We start from the raw sequence: 27,714 nt of genomic DNA, 5'->3' as shown, positions 1-27,714 counted from the left end.
TTGGCCGAACTAGGAGTGGAGGTGACTCGATATATAGCAACGATATATAGCAACGATATATAGCAATGGTTCAAGGTGTAATTATGGTGAAATGGCAAAAAAAAAAAAAATCAGTCTTTTGAGTAAACAAGACTAGGTTGGGTTTAAAATAATGCACACGAGGTCATGTCCCTGGACAAAATTATTATTATTATTATTTTTTTTTAAATTCCACATTCTTTTGTTAGACAGAAGAGAGTTGCAGATAAAAAACAAAGAAACAAAGCTCTTGGGGTTTAACCACGGTGGATGAAATGTATGCTGAGAGCCATTGGGACCTTTATTCTATTCCCAAAGCTGAAAATTATTTCAAGTTTAATTTGAAGGTGAGCCAGATCTAATTGGACGGCTGGTCTCGGCGGAGAAGCCGCAAACTGAAAATGGCTGGTATGCGGCTGGAGATGAGAGCCGGAGGAATGTGCATGGGGTTCAACGGTCCCCATTATTTTTGGAAACTTTCCAGGGATCCTCGGCACAGTCGCAATCGCCATGGGGGCTCAGGATCTCAAAAGCTGGGTGGAATGTTCGTATTGGTATTGTAATGACTCAGCATACTTGGAGAGGTCTCAGCATTCCATGCCCAAGTTCCACTTAATTTCTCACCAAGAGCTCAATAAGTTCTGATGTTTTTTTTTTAATTAAAAATAATCTCACAATTCACTGTTCGTTATGTGGAGTTGAAATCTGTTAGTTCAGGAAACAAGAAAACATGACTCGAGCAAACAAATGTCCGGTGAAAATGGAAGAAAGCGAATTAAAGACGGCCGGCACTGACCATAAGTCAAAACGAGGAGGCCAAAAGGTTTGTTCCGACACAGGGAAAGGACACTCTTCCAGTAGGTGTACTCCTGCTGATCCATTTGGAGAGCAGCTTGTGCCTGGCTTGGTGGAAGTGTTGGAGCATTCTTGAAGGCTGCACAGTCCATACAAGGTGACATGCAGCACCAATCATCTCACATGCATCAACGTTAGTTTAGGCCTGGTTTATAACATGGGCAAGGTGAAACACGGAAAACATAACGACTGCAGATTTAAATGAGGCCGAGCAGGTTGAAAACAATATCGAAGGCAAGCATGACATCCGTGACCATGTCCGTAATGGCATATCTGTTCTTTATGCTTCCTCTACAAGTCAGACCGACTTACTCTGGTTATCCCCACACTTTTTGAAAAAAAAAAAAAAATGGAGGGATACTGTAATCAGCTCTGTCTGTCTGTCTGTCACGCTATCTCCAAAACGGTTTTTGAAAAATTCACCAAACTTGGTAGTCATGATCACATCACCACATGGCAAGAAGGATCACCACACCCTGGGTGATCACATCACCCAGGGTGGGGTCAAAAGGTCAGATGTCAAAAAATAAATAAATAAATGCAATTACAGGCACATTTTCAAAAATAAACTTTCTAAATGTAATCAACATTGAGGGACGCATGACATGCAGTATGAAACAATTTTTGGGGGGTGATTTGAACTCCTGGTTCATGCCCCAAGGAGTGGGACTTGGGGTCAAAATTTTAACTCAAAATTTATTGCTTCATTCCTGGTGGAGCTTTGTGCCATCTTTTGACTTTGTTTAGGTGGAAAGCGTGGGAATTTGCGATGGCACGCCACCGACTTCGCTCTTGTTAATTTTATCAGTCTTTATTAAGCTAACAGCACAATAATTGGAACCAGCCAAGGAATGTCCTCTTTTCGTATAATCGAAGTAGTCTCGACTCACCCTGCCTCTTACTAACGTCAAGTGAAAATGAGAACCATGCAAATACTTATACATGAAGTTCTCTTTTCATAGAGCATGCAAGACTACTGTCTGCAGCATTTCACAAGTGATCTTAATAGCGATCATTTGCACACTGTGGCTGCTGGTTGCATCGTTTTCTGTGGGTGTGGCTGTGCTGCTGATGCAGTGTCCTCTATTATGAGTACATTGGAACTCATTTTGCGACCACGGAAGGATGACAAGCTGAATCAACCCCACCTGGTGTTAATTCAACGGCTGACAGGGGCTCAATCTCAAGAGAGGAGGAGGAGAGATTGGGCACAATCCTGGACGTGTCGCCACTCCGACACAGCATACCAGCATGCTGGCACTCATTTTGCCAACATCGGAAGGATGACAGGCCGAGTTAACCCCACCTGGTATTAATTCAACAGCTGAGTGGGATTTGAACTCAGGACCCTAGGATCTAAAGCCCACCACCCTAACCATTAAGCCAACACCAGGCGAGTGATCTTAATAAACCTCATTATAAATCAAGGGCTTTTGCTTGTACAAAATTTCATGAGAATTTATAATCACTGCCTCAACCTACGAGGGTACCCGAGTAAATCTGATATCCTGAGGACCTTCTCCTACATACAACATCCCCACAACAGCCAAATACTAATTTACAGTTACCTTTATTTATTTTTTTCAAACATTTTCCAAAAAAGGTCTGAACAGTTTAATATACGTGGGCCCGTTGGTCCATTGGACCAAATTTTCATTCATCTTCACAGCCTTGTTGCAAAAGCCTACTGACCTGCTGTACTGCTTGAGCACTAGCTTGCCTCTCACCAAGCCCAGATGTGCTTGGACCAGCACAGGGATTATAATATGTTCATTATTATTATTGCCATATGATGTTACTATAATTATTATTGTTGTAAATATCATTAGTATTAATTAATATATGCTTTGTTACAATGGTATCATTGTTTTTGTGATTTGTTTAGCAATTAGAATGCCATGAAGGAAGGACATAGTAAGCTGCTTTATATACCTTAACATGGCATGTAATTAAAACATGGGAATTCTAACGGATTTTTTTGTGCAGTTAATTAGCCTAATCAACTCAGGAGGTCATGATAATCATTTGGGTGTATCACATTCCACATCAGAACGCTCCAGTAGAACTCCACAAAAAAGCATCTCACACACACACTTATAGTACAGTGTTATGGGGGTTTTAGGGGTCTTTTGAGTCTTCTTGGTCATTTATGTCTTTTGGTTATCTGGGTCTTCAAAGGTAGAAGGGGTCTCAGCAGTCTAAAGGGTCAAAATGTACATTCCAATAGTGCGCAATTGACACAAAAAGCACACACACACACACACACACACACACACACACACACACACACACACACACACACACACACACACACACACACACACACACACACACACACACACACACACACACTAGATTTTACGACTTCCCAATCTTCATTCGGTCCCTCTTGCTCATAAGACGTTGCAATTACCTGTCACCTTTAAGTGACTGGAGTTCATATAATCAACTCAACATTAATAATCAAGTCAAATTGTTCAGATGCTGTGATAGGTTTCAGTCAACTGAAGGTTAATGAGGGAACGAGAGTAGAGCTGCCATTTCGGGAGTTGGCTCTTCATCAGAGCAAAAATGATTTGGAGACCCAATTCAAAAACTGGATAACTCTTGCTCCGGATAAAGAAAAGCTACTTCATGAACTTTTATTTGATGAAGCATATCGTTCAAACAGACAGACAACAAGCCGTAACAAACTCGAGCATTTATACACAAGTGTACGCAGCCTACAAACAAACTCTCATTTAATACACCTCCACAGTTCATGCTTATGTAATCTGATATATGGCAACTCATGGCAGTTAGACAAAGAAAGAGAACATTCAACAAGATCTGATAATAATTAATGATCTAAAGTAGATCTGCATGCGGACATGTACACTCACTGACACACCATCCGTCTAATTACAACAGCCTCCCTTGTCCTTCAAGGACTGCAGAGGATACAAAAAGGCTGGTAGTTTGTCATTCAGATTCCCAGTGCACACTTTCAATTTATGCTTCTCCACTCGTGGATAACTGGCAGCTCGGTTCTGATGTGGCATGGTGCCACTTCCCAGAGGACAGAGTCCGCGAGAAGCATTGATAAGCCGGCTGTCCCAAGCACATGCATGCAGTGCTGAATGTTAAAATCCTCCAGAGTATGATCCGCAGCGTGGAGATGTACGCGATCCACTATGCCACCATTACCTTATTGATGCTGACCATGTGCCAGCACTCAGGTCGGGGATACGGTATGGTTTTGCAACTTTTTCATTTGGTCAAAGCAACTTCTGACAAATCTGGAAAGCTCGTCACACCACAAACCGTCACCAGTCACGTCACCTCTAACTTTAAGCAATTATATAATTTATTCACCATGAATTCAGGCAACATGACTGGCAGGACAGGACGGTTACCCAGTTTTTAATGCTACTCTATATTTTATGACCAAACATGTCAATTATAATTCGATAATTAAGGGTGCAATTATGAGGAAAGATCTAGGGATTATTACTTTCCATAAATAACATATCCAACAAATAGTTAGGTAATTAGGTCATGTTTGCAGTTTGAATGACTGTTTGTAATATATGATGCATTCAAAACGGTCTTGGCAGGAGATGCACTCTGGTCCAAGAAAGGCTCTTTTCCATTTTCAATAAGTACTACATATACATATACATACTGTATATTAGACTAGGCAAAATTGGTGAAAATGTGGATATTTAAAGTGCTGAAGGCAAATGGTGTTAATTTATGTAATACAAGCTATTTAGGGGTATTGAGGGGTGCTGAACTCAAATCTGATGTATACCCAGCTCAAAAATGGCCGATAATGCCTTAAAATTGAGAAATCCTAGATGGCCGCCAACGACGGGCTGAAATGTATTTATGTTCATATCTTTTTGACTAAACATGGTAGAAACTTGAATGAAATGTGCTTTTGTAGGTTTTCATATATGGGGAATCCAATGCCATATCCAGTTTTGTTATAAAATGTGAAGAAACGGATTGAAGATGAATAATTCGTCGACCAGGTAAGATCCACAAGCCCCATCCCTCTCCCTCCCCACCAGGAACACAGACCGCCATTTTTTTAAAGCCCAGAGGCACTACGTATGATTTAAATGTTAGCAGGAAACATATTAGGGATGCAATACCCATTTTGGCTTATCAAAGTAAGGTACCCACAAATAACACTGACTCACTTCGACGTAAACCAACATTTGACAAGCAATTTGTTTATTTGTAACACGAGAATAATGACAAGAATTTTGGATTTAATCGTGCTTGAATTGCATGAGTTTATCATATACAGTCCTTCATTGTGTGTACAGGTAGATGTGCACACATGAACTTATTCCCGGTCGTCATAGCTGTTCTGGCAGTTGTCGCCAAATTTCTTGCAGTTGCACGCCTTGATGCATTTCATGCGAATTTTCCTGTAGCTGCAGCGTTGGCTGAGGCACCCCTTCGTACAACCACATGAGGTGATCTCCCTGCATGATTTCAGGATAGGTGGCAGAGAGAGTAGCCGTGGCATGAACTGACTGTCCAGGTGCATCCATCCCATTTCGGTCACTGGAGGAAGAGCAGGATATGGTGAGTGTGCTTGGTTCCAGACACTCGCTTGATAGTGTGAACGCATGATGTGAAACTTTGCTGCATCTGAGGTTGGTGGCAGAGTCTCTTGTGCACGACCAATACAAAACAACTTGAGTCGTGCTTTGTTGCATGTATCGACCTCGGGCACGCCATATATCTTACAGATGAATTTCTCTGTGGATATAGCTATGTTTTCGGTGAGAGGGCCCTTGCCTAGGCCAATCAGATCAGTATGATGTTGCTGGAACACCTGCCAGGCTGTTTTCTTTCCGTGGCAACTGAACTGAGACACACTATTCCAGCCAGTTACGGCATGGAAGGCAAGTAGTGTGTCCACTTGACCAGCAGATAGCAACGTGCGAATTTCATGTACTGGGAAATACTTTGGAGCCTTCGACGTCCCAGCTTTCATGTAGAGACATGTACATTTCATTCTATCATAGTGTGCTAGAAGTAGAAGAAGCACGTCTGTATCACGTACTGACACAACTATCGTTTCCATATCAGCATGGATGCAGTGCAAAATCAGCCGGTATCAGCTTCTTCGTGGTCAGCCCTCAGAGAGGAGACTTCGAGATCTGGATCAGATGACTTGACAGTGGTCGCATCGGTGAACCCCCCTGCGAATAACAACCACTGGTCCATATCTCAGGCTGTGTTCAATCAGATGGTTTGAAAGTAGTAAAGCGAGATCTGCTTTATTTTCCTCGAGTGCCATAAAGCTACACCAGTCTAATGGGAGAGGACTGATGGCTCATTGTCTATTTTACGATGTACCGGTCAGTGGCGCTGCTTGCGTTTGGTCCTGGTACCTGCTTTGATTGATTCGCCTTGATACCTGTCGAAGACTACGTCGATCCTCTGGTAGTTTGCTCCCATCTTCAACACATTGTTAGCAAATGTGTTGGCATAGTCACCAAACGTTCTAATGTCAGGCGGCTTTCCAAGTGCCATCACGAGTGCTTGGCCATCAGTGAGCAGGCAGCTGGGTTCATCGAGTGTAACATTTGCAGGAGTTTGGACTTGTTGCGTCAGTATGTTTGCTAACACAGACTTGTTGGTGGAATGTAGACTACCACTAGTTGTGGCCAAAGATAGTGGGACGGTCATGAGTTCATGCTTGAGGATGTTTTCTAGGTTTACCTCGTGCCCTGCTCTATAAGCTGTTATGAGCCTTTGTAGAATGTTCCTGTCCACTTTGATAGTGTTTTGCTTGCCCTTGGAAAGTTGCACGACTTCGTACAAAGAGGCATATGTCTTGGCCTTATTCTTTTTAATGGGTGATTTCAGATCCAGGTGCTGGTTACTATCTGGAGGCTCACACAGACGTTTGTCCATGAAGACTTTCATTTGCACCTGTCCAAGGTGTTCTGCACTAAGCAGAGATTCTTGAATCACAGGCATGACCACATCCTTGGTGATTATGTTCTTCAATGTGTCACCGCCATCTTGAAACACGCCATGATGTTTCAACGATACAACTATGCTGCCTTCATCAGAGTCGTCTTTCTTCATCCTACTTTTCGTGCACTCATTGTGTGTGTACTCATCGTCTTCATCGTCCATTGTCAGTCCCAGCATTGCTCAGCAACCAGAACCTGGACGGTCCACAGGGAGCCTGCCTGTGGGGTTGTGAGCCCTCACATATTATTATTATATATTATTAGTATTTGGATTATATTATATTAGATATATCTGCAATGAGAAAAAACTGCAAACTGAGTAAATTATTCTTGGGAACATAGGATCAACCTGCTTGTGGATCTTATCTGGTCAACGAATTATTCAACTTCAATCAGTTTATTCACATTTTATATAAAAACTGGATATAGCATTGGATTCCCCAGATATGAAAACCTAGAAAAGCACATTTCATTCAAGTTTCTACCTTGTTTAGTCAAAAAGATATGAACATAAATACATTTCAGCCCGTCGTTGGTGGCCATCTTGGATTTCTCAATTTTAAGGCATTATCGGCCATTTTTGAGCTGGGTATACATCAGATTTGAGTTCAGCACCCCTCAATACCCCTAAATAGCTTGTATCCCATAAATTAACACCATTTGCCTTTGGGATTAAGATTTTTGGAAAATTGACCCAGTATATATACATACACACTCAGTGAACAAAGCATTAGGAACACCTGCTCTTTCCATGCAATAGACCGATCAGGTGTATCCAGGTGAAATCTATGATCCTTATTGATTTCACCGGTTAAATCGACTTCAATCACTGTAGATGAAGGAGAGGAGACAGATAGTAGAGAGGCAGAGGAAACAAATTATGATTTAAAAATCATTGAGAGGTAGAAAATGTCATCCACCAAAGTTAGTTAGGAAATGGGTTGGGGCATATGACCAGGTAGGATGACATAAATTTTTATCCCCAAAATGGCCCCTTTTTAACCTCCATCCATCTTCGAAGATGGATGGAGGTTACTGTTTTCACCCCTTTCTGTTTGTTTGTTTGTTTGTTACTTACGAAATCTAAAGATTTCGTAAGTATATTGATGACTTCCGTTTCTGTTTGTTTGTTTGTAGGCACGATAACTCGAGAACGGAAGAAGCTATCAATCTCAAATTTCACCACGTGATTCAGGAGGGTGATGGCAGTGCTGATTAGATTTTGGTCAAAGGTCAAGGTCACAGTGAGGTCAAACATAATTCCGTAAATTCACGTGGAGAAATGGAGTATTTTTGCTTCGCTCAACGTTACGAGTTTGTTTTAACTTCAATTTTTGCAATCGCTTAGGACGCTTAAAACTCGGTTGTCGAAATTCTGGTAAAATCGGATGTTTTGGAGATGTTTTAAGATTGTATAAAAAATATTTCACTTGACGCGTCACGGGTCGTCCCATTATACAGCGCGCTCGAGCAGACGCGTCGTTGAGTCACGTTAAGGTTTTCCGTGTGCGCGCCGACGGTGTTTTCGATAAAGACGGTGTTTAAAAGTCATTTTTTTATCCCAATAAAGGTTATCGTCGTATGCCTGACTCGCTAAGCCGTCGGATTATGTAAAGATTGTTGGTGGATGGCCGAATATTGCGGTTTTGTGACTTTGATAAAATAATATTAAATAAATGCGTGGAGAAATGGAGATTTTTGCTTCGCTCGACGTTACGAGTTCGTTTTAACTTCGATTTTAATTTTGTCTTCGGTTTTTGCGATCGCTTAGGACGCTTAAAACTCGGTTGTTGAAATCGGATGTTTTGGAGACGTTTTAAGATTGTATAAAAAATATTTCACTCGACGCATCACAGGTCGTCCCATGATGCAGTGCGCTCGAGCAGACGTGTCGTTGAGTTACGTTAAGGTATAATATAATTGCGTGGAGAAATGGAGATTTTTGCTTCGGTCGACGTTACGATTTTTGATGGTTTGATACAGAATCATCGTAGAAACTTCTGGTTTGCGTCGCTACCTTCTCGAGAGACAGCTTATATTAGACAAGGTCAGAGGTCAAGTTGACGATTTCGTAAATGACTGTTTGTTTGTTTGTGAACAGTATTACGGAAAAACTCCTCGACGGATTTCGACGAAACTTGGTGGGGCGGTTAGGTATGGTCCAAGGATCATGCCATTAAATTTTGGACTTGGTCTACCTCCCCCCCCCCAAAAAAAATTGTTGGAGAAATTTTTTTTTTTGCATTTCTACATGTTTTAAGTGATTTCCAACCCCCCCCCAAAAAAGAAATTTTTTTTGCATTTCTACATGTTTTACATGATTTCCAACCCCCCCAAAAAAAATTGTTAGAGAAAGAAAATTTTTTTTTGCATTTCTACATGTTTTAAGTGATTTCCAACCCCCCTCCCAAAAAAAATTGTTTGAGAAAAAAAAATTTTTTTTTTGCATTTCTCCATGTTTTAAGTAATTTCCAACCCCCCCCAAAAAAGAATTTTTTTTTTGCATTTCTACATGTTTTAATTGATTTCCAACCCCCCCCCCAAAAAAAATTTAGAGAAAAATTTTTTTTTGCATTTCTACATATTTTAAGTGATTTCCAATCTCCCCTCCCCCCCAAAAAAAATTGTTAGAGAAAAAAAAATTTTGAAACTTTTTTCAACAAAATTTCGATCTTTTTTTTGCACTTCTACATGTTTTAAGTGATTTCCAACCACCCCCCCCCCCAAAAATGTTGGAGAAAAGAACTATAACTGTCAGCACTGTTGACATATTTAATGAATAAGATATAAGGTTCACTTGAGTGACCCAGCAGTATTGGCAGCAGAGGTTTTGCACTCTACCGAGTGCTCCCCCTCTAGTTAACCCTTTTTCTGTCAAAATTCGATTTCCCAAAAATCAGTGATTTTAGGGGTAGAGAAAGATTTGCTCATAAAATGCTCATTTTTGATGCTAGAATGTTTATTTACCACTTAAAATGAAGCATTTGATGTGCTCTACAGGATAAAATATGAAAAAGTTACAAAATTTTACTGTAAGGGGTCAGCAGCAGTCCAAAAGGGTAAATGGCCCTTCCACCCTGAAAACTGGGCCCTTTTTCAGAACGGCCCCCCTATCCACAACTTCTGGGAGAACTGTAGACAAACTTCACCATTATTCAGCATGTGGATATATTCAGGTAGTTTTTGGGAAGCTTTGAGCATGATAGGTCAATCAGGGAGTGATTACTGGGGGTTTGAACTTGTACCCTTTTTGCCGCGAAGCGAATTCCAACATTTTTCAGGACACAGCACTAATGAACAAAATAATACATGAATAATGCTCAATATTTGGACCTGAGTGACAAGTTTCCCATTCTAACTGATGATATATGATGGGGGTTGGGGTGGTTAGAATATTGTGACACTTCTACCCGAACCCTTCATACCCCAGGCTGAGATTAGGTCTGGTTGGAAAAATAAAAAGCCAGAAACCGAGGTAATCTATAGTATTTTAAATCTTCCTCCATAGACTGAGGTATCCTTTTGTTTGTCTTCATGTCCTTTCTAAACCTTTGAGATGATCCCTCAGGTCCTCGTCTTGAAAAAAGATGGCAGCACTGTAAATGAAGTTTGACATTTCATCAAAACCATTGATTTAAACCCTCCCAATTCCTTGATTGTCATTGGCAAGTCAAATGAAGTACACCTCATGAGACATAACAAACTATATTGCTTCACAAGAGATAAAAAGGTAACCTGATAAGATATACCAAAACAATAAGGCTGTAATAGGTTGTGTGTCAACACATGTGCATTGTCTTGAATCTGATAAAGGGGCCATCTCTCAATGATGAATGTATCACGAAATGTAAAACGAAAGATGCATTCATCATTGTTGGCTTTACTGATCAGGCTCTTTGCCCATTAAAGGAGGGATTATTCATGCTGGTAAAGTCATTTATTAGCATTGGCCTCAGAGATTCTAATCGATGTTCTTTGCTTTGCAGCTTATGGAGTCAACGCTGAACGTTCGCAAACGCAAACGTCCATGTGGTTTCGTGTACAGATGTGAACAATACACTGATGTTCTGAACAGTGCAATTGACTTAGACAACAAATCCAAGAAACCGAAGTGGCATAAAGACTGTTTTTCCAACACATCTGAAGACCTCACGTGTTTGTCCACAGGTGACGTGGTCCCTGATGATGTGAGGGATGGGCCACTGTCCGTTGAGAAGAAGGGTGTGACCCTAGTGCAAGACTTCGTCAAATCACGTCTCATTGAACAGTCCACAGACTTTTCAAGGATTCAAGGATGCCTCAGAACAAAGCTCAAACTCTTGATACAATGTACAAAGTGAAAGTCACTGTCCAAAAGGACAAAGTGGTTGAAGTCAAAGCAGAAAGAGATATTTTCTGTCGGTTACTCATTGCCTCAGATCGCGGGAGGAACGTTAACTCGGAGAACATTCTCAAACACGAACTCTCTCCAGTTTCGCTTGCACTCGTGAAAACCGATCACAAACTTCTGTCCACCAACAAATCTGATCTCATAGACATCCTCACTGAGAAAACAACCGTCAAGACAATGGATCATCTACCGTACAGAGATGCCCCCACTTGTCTCCTGATTGATGGACCAGCCATCATGCAGGCCATTGGCAAGCCAGAAAAGACCAATACATTCGGGGATCTGGCAGATGTATTCACCAACAGTGTGAAACGGAAATTCACATTGGGGTATTCCCGAGTAGATGTATTGTTTGACAGATATTTTGAGACGTCCATCAAAGATGGAACGCGTTCAAATCGTGCAGGTGTGATGAGACCAATAAGAAGGGTGATCGATTCTAGATGTGTGAAGTTGCCCCAGAACTGGAAGGAGTTCATCAGTCATTCAAGAAAAAAAAGCAAAGTTGGCTTCATTTCTAAGCAGTGAACTTATCAGAAATGCCAGTGACTTGTCACAAGGTCATGAGCTTGTTCTCGCTGGGGGGTTTGAGGATGCCGGTGGTGTTTGGTCCTCGAGCCGAGATGACATCTCACAGCTGAAATCGAACCATGAGGAAGTAAATACAAGGCTAATACTCCATGCGAAAGAGGCAACTGATGTTGGGTACAACCGTATTGTTATCCAGTGTAGTGACACGGATGTCGGCCACCGTAAACACCTTTCTTCTGAAGTATGGATGAGTTGTGGAGCTTCACAGAAGCCAAAATACATCCCCGTTCATGCCATTGACTATCCACCTCCGACTATGGACAATGTCATTGCATACCATTCGGTATCGGGCTGTGACACAACAAGTCAGTTGTCTGGGAAACCTAAAGGAAGAACATGGAAAGCTATGAGAAAGAGCCAGGCTTACTGACAGTTTGGAGAGTCCCCCGAGCTGACCGATGAAGCCAGGAATTATGCAGAACATTTCATATGCCATCTCTATGGGTATGGGAGCATCTCCTCAATAAACAAAGTTAGATTGAAGATGTTTGCAAAGGGAAAGAGCTCTGTGGAATCATTACCGCCATCACAGGATGCGCTCCAGTTGCACTTAGACCGAGCAAATTACCAAACCTTCATTTGGAAGAACGCAATAGTGCCAAACCCAGAGTGTCCTCCTCCCACTAGTTGTGGATAGATCCTTGAAAAGGGGGAACTGAAACCAAAACTTATGACACTGGATCCCATTCCCACAAAATGCGCTGACCTGGTCACTTGTTCCTGCAAAGCCGGATGTACCGAGACAAGATGCGGCTGCTTGAAGACAATAGGGGCTTGCATCAGAGCCTGTCTTTGTGGTGGAATTTGTCAGAAGGATCTCATTGAATAGAAACATTCATGATGATACAGGGAGCACAATGGTGAACAAGTTGTGGTTTCAGGTTATTGCACCTTTGATGCCGACTTGGAAAACTTCATCAGACAGTTATATGATTGTTGCGTTTTGGCTGAAGATAGGAGGGGGTGGGGAGTGAGGGGGGGGTAGAAGCGACAATATTCTAACCACCCCAACCCCATCATATATCATCATTAAGAATGGGAAACTTGTCACTCAGGTCCAAATATTGAGCATTATTCATGTATTATTTTGTTCATTAGTGCTGTGTCCTGAAAAATGCTGGAATTCGCTTCGTGGCAAAAATGGTACAAGTTCAAACCCCCAGTAATCACTCCCCGATTGACCTATCATGCTCAAAACTTCACAAAAACTACCTGAATATGTCCACATGCTGAATAATGATGAAGTTTGTCTGCAGTTCTACCAGAAGTTGTGATTAGGGGGGCCGTTCTGAAAAAGGGCCCAGTTTTCGGGGTGGAAGGGCCATTTGCCCTTTTGGACTGCTGCTGACCCCATACAGTAAAATTTTGTAACTTTTTCATATTTTATCCTGTAGAGCACATCAAATGCTTCATTTTAAGTGGTAAATAAACATTCTAGTATCAAAAATGAGAATTTTATGAGCAAATCTTCTTTCTCTATCCCTAAAATCACTGATTTTTGGGAAATCGAATTTTGACAGAAAAAGGGTTAAAAAAGGGCCATTTTGGGACAAAAATTGATATCATCCTACCTGGTCATTTGCCCCAACCCATTTCCTAACTAACGATGGTGGATGACATTTTCTACCTCTCAATGATTTTAAAATCTTTATCGAGGCCACTTTTAATTTCTGCCTCTCGACTAAGATTAAAGAAGGATTTTAAAGCCTTGAGAGATGGAGGGTATGTGTGTGTGTGTGTGTGTGTGTGTGTGTGTGTGTGTGTGTGTGTGTGTGTGTGTGTGTGTGTGTGTGTGTGTGTGTGTGTGTGTGTGTGTGTGTGTGTGTGTGTGTGTGTGTGTGTGTGTGTGTGTGTGTGTGTGTGTGTGTGTGTCATTCAGAGGGTGAAAGGGCAAGACAAAAGATTTAAGCGCCTTTGAGTAGGATATGGTAGAAAGTGCCAGGCGCACCAGTTTGAGTGTGTCAAGAACTGCAACAGGACTGGGTTTTTCGTGCTCAACAGTTTCCCATGTGTGTCAAGAATGGTCCACCACCCAAAGGACATCCAGCCAACGGCAGGCCAGTGGTCGAAAATGGCTCATTGATGAAAGAGGTCAAAGGAGGCTGCACGAATTGTGCACAGCAACAGACAGGCTACAATTAGTCAACTGACAGTCCAGTACAACATTGGTGCTGAAAGGCCCATAAAAGAATGCACAACTCGTCGTACCTTGATACAAATGGGGGGGGGGTAGGGGGGATAAGGTAGCCGATGACTGTACAGAGTTCCACTTCTTTCAGCAATAAGCAATAACCTGCAGTTGTAGTGGGTTAAGGAACAAAAACACTGGACAATGGAGGATTGGAAAAACATTGGCTGGTCTGATGAATCCCAGTTCCTGCTGTTTCACGCTGATAGGGTATGGCGAAAACACGAGTACATGCATCCATCATGCCATGTGTCAACATTGCAAGCTGGTGGTGGTGATGTGATGGTGTGGGGTGTGGTTTCATGACACATATTGGACCTCTTGATAAAAGTGGAGCAACATTTGAATTGCACAGGATATCAGAACATCATTGCCAAGCAGGTGCATCCCATCATGGCAGCAGTGTATCCATCTGTGAATGGATTTCTTCAGCAGGATAATGCCCCATGCAACAAGGCGAGGATTGTCCAGGAATGGCTCCACAAACATAACAATGAATTCAGCTTACTGCAGTGGCCTGCCCAGTCACCAGATCTCAATCCAATTGAGCATCTGTGGGATGAGATGGAACGAGCTATTTGGAGTAGAGATCCACTACCAGCCAACTTGACAACTGGGGGTTGTCATTGGAGTGAACATGGGACAACATCTCTGTGGAACGCTTTCAACACCTTGTGGAGTCCATGCCCTGACAAATCAAGGCTGTTCTGAGGGCAAAAGGGGGCGCAACTCAATATTAGGAAGGTGTTCCTAATGTTTTGTAAACTGAGTATATATATATATATATATATATATATATATATATATACATATATATATATATATATATATATATATATATATATATATATATATATATATATATATATATATATATATATATATATATATATATATATATATATATATATATATATATATATATATGAACGGATTTTTTTGAACTACATATTGGTTGGTAGGATAGCCGACAAGTATGCATTCTCCTCTAGCCTGGGTTTGAATTCCGTTCCAGCTATAAACTTCCACCCTGGGTTTTTGCAGTCAGGGAGGATGAGGCATCACGATGTGTGCCGTCGATCAGAAGGACGTTACACCATAGGACCCGTCTACCAGGACTGGTTGTTCATGGACATTAAAGATCCCACGTTGTCTTACCCTGAAGAGTCGGCGAGTTATTTTTGGTTTGCTGAACAAATTACAAGTCCCTACCACATCCGGTCAAATATTATTCACTTTATTGCCTTGAAATACAAATAATTATTAATTCTAATTAAAAGCTTGTTAGAAATGTAAAGGGCTAAGATTAAAGCAAATGTCGTTGTCGTCATTGTTTGGTGATGTGATTAGGCTCAGTCAATTGTGCTCGAACAGGCCCGCAGCACAGAGACAGTCTATTGATCTCCCAAAAGCGACCCAGAGATCCATCACATCCAACACGTTGTGCCCTTGCCTTCGTGGAGCCAGGGGCACTCAGTCTTCCATAATGTGTTTTATTGTGTGTGGGGCGGCCTGGCAGAGATTGCAGGTGTTGTCAGTGGTGTCGTCGAGTCCATGTTTGTACAGTACTGTAAAAGCTGTGGGTGGTGTCCACAGCGGAAGCATTGAAGGTGAACATGATCAGAGCTGGGGAGTAACTTCTGTGCCGTTGATGGGTGGGGGGTTAGTGCCCAGGTTGTTCATTGCGTTTATCATGAGGTCGGTGTGGATGCATTTTTTTTTTGGTAGTTGTCCTTGATCGGTGGAGGATGTTTCGAAGGATGTCATTGTCATCGGGTCTGTGGACGGTTGGACAAGTCGTGGCACAGGCGATTACGATTACCACTTGCAACTGCAAAAAAAACTGCGCACCTCTCATGTCCAGGTGATCTTTTGATTTTTAACATTTTTGACAGTGTGTGTCAGTGCTCAATGAGTATTATTATTGTAGAACCGGTGATGAGGTGAAGGGCTTTGTTTTGTATGGTCTGTCGCGTGTTGAGATGTGCGTTTGATCAGTTGGAGGACCGGGATAAGCTGGTGTAGTCAATGACTGATTCGAATGCACTGTTTGTAAATTGGTTGTTTCTTTGTGGTGTCCAAAGTCGGTACCTGTGAGTGGCCCAAGTGTGTTCAGCCTGGGTGTGCATGTTTTTTTTTAATGTTTGTGATGTGATCTGAGAATGACATGATTGTGTTAAAAGTAACACCTGGTATTTTTGGTGTGTGTGTGTGGGGGGGGGGGGGGGACCTCTTGCCGTTAAAAGTTATGTATGACTGTCTGTGTGATAGGTCGTTGGCAAGCCAGTGTTTGAGGTTGTTGTTCATGTTTGTGTTGAGTATTTTGTTTGTTTAAAGGTTTTGGGATGGTGTCAAACACTTTGCTGATGTCTATTGTAGTGAGAGCGGTTTAGTTTGCCAGTTTTCTCCTGTTGAAGCCATCAAAGGTGTTTTGTGTTGAGTTTGTGAGGAGAGTGTTAGTGGAATGATTTGGCTTGAATGAGGGTTTGTGAGTGGGATGTGAGGGTAAGTATTGGGCATTGTGTAACTTTGGAAGGTGTGGAAGTAATGTGATTGGTCTGTAGGAAGCTGCTTTGTTGGGGGTTCTTTGTTTGGTTTAAGGAGGGTAATGATTTTGCCGAGTTTCCAAATTTGGGGAATTATTGAGTGTTTGTCAGAGAAGTTGCTTACATTTGTAAGGGCTGACTGTGTGGTTCAAGGGGTTTTAAATGTAGTTTTTTTTTTGTGAATTTTTGTTGTTTATGTGGGAGTGAATGGTGGGATGGCATTGTCGAGTTGGTAGCTGAGTTTGCATCTTGTAATATTTATTTCCTCTTTTGTGGGTCCTATGTAACTTATGCTTGCATAATGATATACGAGGAGCCTGGTGTTGGCTTCACAAGCCCTTGTCTCACCATTTAAATAACACCACGTGGGTTGACTCAGCCCGTAATCTTTCAGAGGTCGGCAAAATGAGTACCAGCTTAATGGGTAACAAGCCATTCGAGTATCCTGCGTCGGAGTGGCGACTTGTCCAGGATTGTACTCCTGATCCAAATTAAATTGCCTTGGCAGCCCTTTGCACCTCACGGCGTGAAAGTAATGGTCATTATTATTAATGATACACGAGGATGTTAGCTTGCGGCTTCTCTGATGGAATGTTGTTCGTGGTAGTCATGACTGCACATGAGGGTGTGACGACGTTTATGATTTTGTACAAGTGTTTGGTATTGGTTGAGACCATCGTGTGTGTGTGTGTGTGTGTGTGTGTGTGTGTGTGTGTGTGTGTGTGTGTGTGTGTGTGTGTGTATGTGTGTGTGTGTGTGTGTGTGTGTGTGTGTGTGTGTCTGCGCGTGCGCGCGCGCGCAGAAAGAAGTGCCGGTTTTGTCGTTATTCTCATGAATATTTTGCTCTCCATTTACATTTTTCCGTGTTTCACGTATGAATCCTTTCTACTATATCTGGTGCTTTGGTTGGTGGTGCGTTGTGTGATTTCTGGAGAGTCGTTGGGATTTTATTTATTTATTTATAATTTCCCTTTGGAATGCATTTGGTCGCTGTGGTTGTGATGATCTTATCGAGCAGTTTGATGTGGATGTCAACGTTGGTGATGTTGTTAGTGCCGAGTTGTTGGAATTCGGTGTCATGCTTAAAAATACGTCCCATATTGTTCTTTTGTAATTGGTGAATATTTTTTGTCTTGAGGTCTATAGCTGTGTTTATGGCAAACCTTCTGTTGAGAACTTTGCTATTGTATCAAGTGGAGGCCACGTGAGCGGATCTGGTTTTTAAAGGGAATGAGAATCCAGTCTGCACTCAACATTTTGAATTCCAATGCTGTTTTAAAGTGCCAGATGGTTATTTACCCAGGCAGGGAATTATTAATTTGCTGAATATAGAGGAATGAAAGCACTGACACAACAATAATAATCCGCATTGGGCTGTCAAAAGAATTCAAGGTCACGTTTTTCTTGCGTTGCCAATTTCTACCTCTTTCACAATGTATTGAACAAGAGCGTGACCGACACCTTCACGATGGCTCATCAATGCATCAACGAGGATTTCCTTTGTATATTAAACCTGCTCAGGAGAATGGAACGTCATGGTGGGACTCAACGGCACCTGCTCCGCAAGGCCTCTCTCAAAAGGTATTAGAAAGGGGATCATGTTTCTAAAGGTGTTTGCATACAGCTGTTCACATATTTGCACAGTTACCATGGCGATCGCAAATCATGTGGATGACAAGAGATCTGAAAATGTAAAAAAAAAAAAAAAAAAAAAAAAACCTGGATACAAAATATCTTGTGGCACTTTGAAACACAATAGGCTTACGATCTCTTGCTGAACAAAATAAATAAATAATAGTAATAAAAAAATAACCAGCAAATTGTTCAGAAAGGAGGGAAGCGTAATATTAATTAAATAAATAAATGCAAGACAAGTTTCTTTGTAAAACCATATACAAGTTCGTAGTAACTGGGGCTCCAATGACTCACTTAGAATGACAAGGAGAAATAGTAAGGTGGAGAACCCAGCCGTCCCCAGGAACAGCCATTGGACATGACCGAGGATCTCTTCTGGGTCACGATTTGGAACCACCAAGGGGGAAACCAGGAAACCCAAGGCAACTCCGAGCTGTGGACGCACCGGCACAAGCACAGTCAATCAGGCGTCCACTACATGCTCGGTCACAGTATGACGTAATCATCGTAATTACTCGATAAGAGTCAATAAAAAGCAATTCTTTAGAAGTTTAGAGAATGACATTAACATTAAAAAAGCAAAAATTAATCCTCATTTTGTTTAAAATTCACAACTACGTAACAGTATTTAATTGGCATCATTGGATTGATAAATGAATCTCTTGGAACATTCATATGTACATGAACAGTCGACTCTCGTTCCAAGAATTTTGAACACCCCCACGTAGGTCATGGGAGATGAACATGACGAGACTTGCAGGCAGACCGGTCAAGCATGACAGATGGTATATACTGTTATGAATCTGGAAACCATTCGCATTCACACATATAGTTGACCCAAAGTTTAGTTATTTCGTTAAGTATATGTGGGTAGTTACAATCTCTCCCCTTTGTCTAATGGGAATTTCATGTGTGCGCTGCGAGTTTCTTTTGAGTTAAGTTTTCTATATCAATCCCCTCCACTCCTTCAGCGCCATTACGCACGTGTTCGAGGCCACGGACATAGGCGGGGTGAGATCATCTCAGAGCCAACTCCGCCTCAGCCAGATGGAATGTTCCCCTCGTCCAATCGGGGGTGAGATCACCTCAGGGCCGACCCCGCCCCAGCCAGATGGAATGTTCGTCTTGTCCAATGGGGGAGGACACCGATCGCCCGACGCCCCCCCCCCCCGACCAATCCGGAGGAGAGATTACCCCAGAGCAGATCCGTCCACCCGCCCGGGGGGAGGGATAAGAAAGGTGGTGAGCTGTCTCGGCGGTCGTCACGGGTCTTTTGTCTCTTGTCAGTGGTCGTGTTGGTGCTCGTGGTGGTGGTGGTGGTCTTGGCGGAGGTATTCTGTGGTGCTCGTATCGTCGTTCGTGGCAGCCAGGATCGTGGTTTCGAGTCCCACCATGGTGGGTTTGAGTTGGTAAAACCGCGCGAGGCAGCCAGGTACCCGGCCAGACTCTGACCCTCAGCTCACCTTCCCTCCCGAGCTGAAGGGCCGAATAAAGACCCATGAGGTCCATTTCTTTTTGGGTGTGTGTGTCTGTGGCCAGTCTGATAAGTAGAAATCGTTTAAGTGATTGCCTTTGTACATTTGCCTACATCTATATTCGTGGTTAAGTCTGCTCTGTGTTTCCCTCCCTCTTACAATTGTAAATAAATAACTGTTAAATGTTCCAGTTCATTGTCTGTGCTTTCTTTCATTGACCCAGTATGGTTCGGGATTGAGAATTAGGGAGGCCGATTGTGCCGTAAATTGTCATTTGGGCCGGCACGGCTTTGGTAATTCCCGCTCGGTTACGCTGGATCCAAGTCGGTAACAGCGTCTCGGTTCGGACAAAGCCGGCCGAGGGTGTGGCTTCCCCGGTAGCTACACCGCACTGCTAATTCGGTAAATTGTAATCAGACAAAAAGAGCTTAACCGCACGGTCGAAATATTGGCGTCCACAGTCCATAAGCGACCCGTCGACTTCAGAGTTATCCCGGGCGACTACCTTCAATTCCGGTGTTCGGTGGGAGACGGCCCAACTGCTCCGTCGAGCTGTTGTCCTCGCCACTGAACATGGCACCAGAACAATACGTACCAGTGAGATACCCATGCTATGCACAGCCGGTTTGTGAAGGACTTGGGCACCAAATAAATAAATAAATAAATAAACCAATGTCACCCGCAGGGTGACCCGTATCTTGCCAAAAGGTGACCACGTGCAACTTCTTTAAGGTCACACTGAGGTGAACAGAGCTGCTATCCACCAGGAGCGACTCCTTGAGGAATATCTGCCTACGAGAGATTCCGATGAGAATCGTTCTAAAGAGTAACCATGAAAAAAAAAAAACCAATGTCACCCCCAGGGTGACCAGTATCTTGCCAAAATGTGAACATGAGTGACTTATTTATTCGATTAAAGTTACTCAAAAAATAAGGGTTTCGTCGACCTTGATGCTTGACCTTTTTGTGACCTTGACCTTTATATTTTCGTATGGTTAATGGTATCTCTCCAGGACCGTTGTACATGAAATATCAAGATATTTTGATGAGAACTGAGGAAATAAAATTTTCATGAAAAATCCGTTTTTTCGTCAAGACGTCAACAAATGACGCCATAGCGTCAAACTTTTGACAGATCTGAAAAGCACTTTCATATGAGGTATTACTCGATAAGGTATCCAAGATTTCAAAATTTGACCTTGGGGTCAAAAACTTTCGACCTCCAGCGCTAACCATGAAGGTCAAGGCCGATCGCCACCAAAAATTAATCAGCTGAGCGCCAGACCATGAACTATATTCCCATGAAGTTTGAAGACGATCCGATCAAAATTACTCAAAAAATAAGGGTTTTGTCGACTCCCCTGATTTGCGACAAAGTGACCTTGACCTTTGACCTTGAAAATTTTATGCGCTGAAAGGGACCTCTATAGGCCTCTGATATGCGAAGTTAAAAAAATTTCCAATGATAACTGTGCTCTGCAGAGTGATCGATACGTGATTACAGACAAAATTAAAAAATTAAAAAACACACAAGCTGACCAACATATCTTGCAAAAACTTCGTTTTGGCAAGATAACAAAAACTTAAAATCATATGTTAGATATATTGTATATGGCGTTGGCCCCATGTCAATCGGCTGAACTTGAAAAATTAACTTTACGAAATCAGGTGATGACGTCATAATTCAGAAACCGGAAGTCAGAAGTACAATTCTTTTACATCGGGACACTCCCGGGTACATGTTCTGTCAGCATGTGAAGTTTGGTGAGGATCAGTCCAGTACTTTTCGCGTGCATAGGTCACAGAGAAACACACAAACAGACACACAGACAGACACACTTTCAAATATATATATATATATATATATATATATATATATATATATATATATATATATATATATATACATACACACATATACATATACATATACATATACATATACATATACATATACATATACATATATATATATATATATATATATATATATATATATATATATATATATATATATATATATATATACATACACAGTTAAGGTTCTGCAAAACTGGCACTTCCCCAAGACAATGGCATACAACATAAAGCAATCCCGATTTAGGTGGGGTTAACAAAGTTAGAAAAGTTAATGGTTTTCGATTGGGGACAATCTGAGATGGTGATGGACAGCTGTCTTGAAGACCTGGAGGGAAGAATGAGATTGAAGAGAATGTTGAAGTTGGTTCCACAGGCAGGAAAAAAAAGAGGAACAAATGAGTGGAGGTAAATAGTGATTCAGGATTTAGGTAGTTTCACCAGAAGGGGGCTGATGGTAGACAGTGTGTGCCCTACAGAAACCTAGGAGAGGGGGGGGGCAAAGGGGGCAGGGGGTGCAAAGAATGGAAAGAGCAAAGGGTGCAAGAGCAGAAAGGAGGCGGTAGAAGACAAGAGAGACCACCGACCTATCTGCGATAGCGATGTGATAGGCCCATAAACTCAGTTTCAGCATGGGAGATTCCAATAATCTTGAAGACCTTGGTTTCCATAGCATCAAGCTGAGCAAGATGTGAGGAAGGGGAGCCAGCCCAGAGGGGAGAGCAGTATTCCATCAAGCTATGGTCGAAGGCCTTGTCGGTGGATAGGAGTTCAGGTGTGCCAAGGAAGGACTTTGTACGATGGAAGATGCCCAGTCGGTGGAGGTTAGCTTTGAAATGCGGTTTGCATCAGAAATATCATGACTGATAGTGAGACCGAGAAGTTTGAATGACAGAACTTCTCAGAGGATTGTTAAGAAAGTCGATAAGGGGGGAGAGGGGGGTTGGTCCTTTTGGACAAAGATCGTGAGAGTGTGACATTTGTCAGAATTGAAAGACATGTTCCAAGAGTTTGATCAGCTTGTGATTGTGTCAAGGTCTGAAGAAAGGGAAAAGGCTCCAGGCTTCTGTTCCAAAGGATAAGGGATGTCATGGCAGAGGGTGGAGTCATTACTAAGTAAATAATGGGGATTTTACAGAGAGTCAGAGAGATAAATTGATGAAGGTCAGTAATAGGACTGGGCCCAGAACACTGCTTTGGGGCACACCAGCCTTGACATTGTGAGGAGGTAAAAGGATTCCATTGAGTGCCACACGGCCACGAGAGTGGAGGAAGTCAGTAAGCCATATGTTAAGTTTGCCTTGGATGCCAAAGGCAGACAGAGTAAGGCGGGATGCCAGACTGTATCAAAACCACGAGATACATCTCGTATATGTCTTGACATATATGTCTAGAGAGACGAACCTGATCTCATATCTGGCATTGAGGACCTCCATCCATTGTTGGAAGAGTAGAAGCAGCATGTCCAAGATGGAGCGACCCGAACTGAAACCAAATTGGTGATCAGAGATGAGGCTGTTGGAGGAAATGAAGGATTTTATATCAACTACGAAGATGGATGTCATGATCTCGCTGATGATTGGAAGCAAGCCGAAAGGTCTATTTAATGGGAACAGCTTTTGCACCTTTTCATGCACTGCAGTGATGTTGGCAGATTTCGCAGCAGATGGGAAGATGACCTAGCGCAAATGACAGGGTGAAAATGGCAGAGAGACATACACACACACAGAGGATGTGTAAGAGCAGCGGAACAGGTTTTTAGGACACGCGAGCTGATGCCGCCCGGTCCAGTAGCAGTCAGAGTCGAGGGTAGAGAGAACCTTCTCCACCTTCTCAGGTGTAAAAAGACGCAGAATCCAGTAGCAGTCGGGTACGGACACACGGCGAAGGATGGGTACCGAGATTTGGAAGCAATTATACGGAATTGAAGCAGTCAGCCTTCTCACGAGCGGAGTCGGCTGTGGTGTGGTGCCATTTAAATATTGGAATTGTAAACCTCAAGCTTTCCTTTGATGTTTCCTCATCCATCTGCTTTGTTTATTCCCTTTGAAGACGAACAATTATGAGCTGTAGCCTCTGCAGTGCAAACAAACTTGGGAACTTCCTTGTTACTGTACATGAAAACGTGACTTCCACTCAGACTGCGACTCATATTTTTAACTGCCACAAATCATTTCCACCTTGCGCAGTCGGCAGGACCAACGGGGTTTTTTAGGGCAAGTCACGAACCGGTCGGCCAGGACTGACGTTCGATCGAAGGTGATTTTTTTGGGGGGTATGAATTTGTAATTTGTTCAGGATGCCGTAGATAACCCACCGACTCATTGTGAAAGAGACCGTGCGGTCTTTAAAGACCACCGTCCATTACCAGCAGACGGGACACCGGGCTTAACGAACATTGTTAAGCAACATAGACGAAGCATCAATGTGACGGTTTCTAATCGGGACGGGAATCGAACCCAGGCTCGACCACTCCCGGGTGAGTTCGCTCCCTTCACACCCTCCTGAATGGGTACACACGCACGACACCGAAGGTTCACCTGGTTCCCAAACACGCCGATGGAGCAGGCGGTGGACACCTCGCGTGCTCCGAACCACAGCGAAGCGAGGCGACAGGGCATGCCCAGGATGAAGACCTGAGCGACGGCGCACACAGACTGCCCGACGAGCGTCACCGCGAACCCCGTCCGATCGGGACGCACGTTCCCCAGCTTGATCCAGGCGCCCAGACAATTGAACAGCGAACCGAGCACGGCGATGACACGAAGACCTCGCGTGTCCAGGAGCCACGTCACGGGGAGGATGAGCGGCAGGTACGCGACCATGTACACCATGGAGAGCCAGTCGATGGCGGTGTCCGGCACGTTGTAGAACTTGGCGAACACGTTGCTCACGATGCCGTACTCGATCCACTGGAAGGCGTTCGCGAGCGAATACGAGCTGAAGACCAGGAGGATGACCCAGCGGCGAGAGTACAAGCGCGTACTGCTGCTGCTGTTGTTGTTCGCGCTGGAAGCCTGGTCGGTTCCATTGGACTCCGTTTTCGGCGATCCGGGGATCATCGGGGATTTGTTATCCTCCTCTGAACGTCTTGGTTGAACGGTATCGACCGACAAGGAGCGGGAGCACGACGTGTTACTGCCGGCGTATCCCTCGAGCTCTCCAGACGACATATTGCGCGCCATTCAAAGAGTGCCGCTCTTAACGGGACTAACGGCTAAGTGGCATCATGAACAACCCTCCTCCCGGAAACCGAGACCACGCCCCTCCTTCCCGACACGAGAACCACGCCCTCGATCAGCGAGACCACGCCCCGCCTCTCGGACACGAGAACCACGCCCTCGATCAGCGAAACCACGCCCGAGACCACGCCCCGCCTCCCGGACACGAGAACCACGCCCTCGATCACCGAGACCACGCACCGCCTCCCGGAGACGAGAACCACACCCCGCCCTCGATCACCGAGACCACGCCCTCGATCAGCGAGACCACGCCCCGCCTCCCGGACACGAGAACCACTCCCCGCCCTCGATCACCGAGACCACGCCCCGCCTCCCGGACACGAGAACCACGCCCTCGATCACCGAGACCACGCCCCGCCTCACGGACACGAGAACCACGCCCTGCCCTTGATCACCGAGACCACGCCCTGCCTCCCGCGATGGCCTTTGTGACGAAACCAACAATGACCCGTCTCCAAACTTATTTAGTTAATTGAATGGTTCATTAATTGGCGGAAAGATAAACAAATCCCATTTTTTTTTTTAAATAAGTTGAATTTATGAACGTTCGGTGTCAGCCCGCAGACCTGATTGTCGTCCTGTGCTGATTAATATAAAAGTCTTTGGCCGCAAGTCGCGCACAGAACAACGAGTTACACAAGTGGGAGTCATGAACACGATTGTGACGACGTGTCCGTTTAAATTATTCATTGTATGAGGACAAAGCTGTAATAAAGATTGTTGGAAACATTGTTTTAGTCCTTCCGAATATTGACGACATGTATGTTGTTCCAGGCAACAAAATTATTTTTTTCCCCAACATTAAAAATTATATAATTATTGTTCATATTTGAATAATAAAGGGCGGGTACGTGCAGGCTCCGTGACGTCACGCCACCCACGGGTGCACACTGTACGCTCCTCGTTGAGGACACGTGGCATGTTAACTGTTGTGATCAATTTTACAAACTAGAATGGTGGTTGTATGGCAGCTTCGCTGCCGGGGTAGCTATCATTTCTCGAAGCGCGACTGTGTCACTGATGCAATGCCCCTCTACCAGTACACACACTGGAACTGGTACTCATTTTGCCGACCTCAGAAGGATGACAGGCTGAGTCAACCCCCTGGTGTATTAATTCTTAATTCAGCGGCCGACGGGGCTTGAACTCACGACCCTAGGATCCCAAGCCGCCACCCTAACCACTGAACCAACACCAGGCTAGAATCCCAAGCCGCCACCCTAACCACTGAACCAACACCAGGCTAGAAACTCGAAAATACATGAACCCTCATGTGTCAAACGTACTGAAGAGTAACAAGTACTCCATATAGGCTTAACGTATGATGGGGCAGAAAAACAAACCCTGTGAACATTTAACATGATCATGAGAACATTCACGACTATATTACACAATGGGATGATAATTGTACAGTTACGAGCTGGGTGATGTACAAATAATTGAAATGCTGTCACATCGTAATATTGTGTTCTACTTATGGCTTGATATTGTTACGTTTGTGGGGGGAGGTGGAGGAATCCCATAATGAAGATAGGATTGTATAGTATTGCATGATAAGTGGATGAGTAGGACACATCTCGATGTAATTTAAGTGGGGAAAATAGTGAGCTGAAGATTGTTTCCGTGTCACCACGTGGCGGGTGGTGCTGCGTTGACTCGGTAGGGTCTAACACTACTTTTCCCCAGAATGTGATTGCCCCCTGTGACCTTTTCCTAAGTTTTTTATTTACAGGGCCGGCCATAAAAAAGAACCACGTTCTTACTACTACTACCACTACTACTACTACTACTACTACTACTACTACTACTACTACTACTACTACAACAACAACGTCAACCCGCCGTGAGTCCAAACACAATGGGCAGGCTAAACTTCGCCCCCAGGAACTGTAACCGGCAGGCCGTGCCCCCAAAGCTTATGATTGGTCAGTGTGATGTAAGAGGGAGGATGATCATGTGAAGACCAACACAGAGGGTCTCTCTTGCTTCTGCTCCACTCGGTCAAGATGGCTGCGCGATTCTCGTTGTTCGTGCTGTGTGCATTTGCTCGCGTGCTGGAATAGGACGCAAGCCATTGACTGTTCGGCTGGGTCGTGATGTGGTGTGCTTTTAGAGGAGAGGAAGAGAAGGAGAGGAGCTCCTCTCAGCTCTAACTCAGCAGTCTCCTATTGTATGTTCGAGGAAGAAGTCGGCGGCATTTGCTGTGAGCAGACCTGGTGCTGAGAGAGGAGTGGTGTCAGCAATTTCGATCATGAGAAGGAGCTTTGATGACGGCTGTTGGGTCATTGGCGATGGGGATTGCCCGCACAAATTGTCGCACGTACGTGGCCACGGAGAGCGTCTTCAGGCCATCTGGTGCATTTCTCAAGCAGAGCACGACTCCGCACCATTTTGTGCATTTTCCCTGCGGTGACTTCGAGGATCGCCAGGCGCGAAAAGGTCATCTCTGAATTCAAAGCTGAGTGCTGGTAATAAAGGAGGATTTTCTTTTATTTTTATCTTTCCCTTGTCTGTTTTTGTGGCTGAGTGGAGACATCTCAAATTCGGATTTCATTTTACATCACATTTCATTTATACTCTTGATTTATTTTTATTTTACCATATTTTTTTAATTTACTTGTGTTCGTCTATTCGTTGTGGACTCGAGAATAAACACGTGTGCTTCCATTCCGGTGGGTGCCTCCGCTGCTTCCCGTGCCGTGCATGCCATAATCACCAAGAGCCTCGGCTGTTCGCCTCTGAGTTAAAACCGTTTGGCTATCCATCCTGGCTGGTGGTAACCTAACCGCCGTGGACAAGACAATATTATATCATTCCCATATAGATTTCTGCCCCCTCCCCTCCCACACTTGCACACTGCAGGTGTTGCTCAGATCACGTGACTGGCATTTAAGAGAAATCTTCATGAAATAGCATACTGTACTCCGCTT

At 43.6% G+C, this 27,714-nt stretch overlaps 1 protein-coding gene across 2 annotated transcripts in view; it reads right to left on the bottom strand.

The window, feature by feature from the left end:
* The window catches only part of LOC147014691 (choline/ethanolamine transporter flvcr2a-like), a 42,071-nt gene extending 17,267 nt beyond the window's left edge, over positions 1-24,804 (bottom strand). For both annotated transcript variants that reach the window (XR_015050408.1, XM_085850680.1), the window contains exons 1-3: positions 24,083-24,804; positions 18,505-18,643; positions 815-952 (exon numbers count right to left, since the gene is read on the bottom strand). Coding sequence is in view for 1 of the 2 variants with exons in the window: in XM_085850680.1 (XP_085706806.1) it covers positions 815-952; positions 18,505-18,643; positions 24,083-24,727 (922 nt within the window). In the remaining variant the exon portion in view is untranslated. The remainder of the gene's footprint in view (positions 1-814; positions 953-18,504; positions 18,644-24,082) is intronic.
* Between the last annotated feature and the right edge of the window lie 2,910 nt (positions 24,805-27,714).

Source organism: Eptatretus burgeri, chromosome 13, assembly GCF_056783735.1.
Source record: "Eptatretus burgeri isolate ZD-2024b chromosome 13, Ebu_testis_v1, whole genome shotgun sequence".
NCBI classification, from domain to species: domain Eukaryota; kingdom Metazoa; phylum Chordata; class Myxini; order Myxiniformes; family Myxinidae; genus Eptatretus; species Eptatretus burgeri.
The sequence above is the reverse complement of the archived record's forward strand: the minus strand, read 5'-3'. Positions and strand labels throughout refer to the sequence as shown.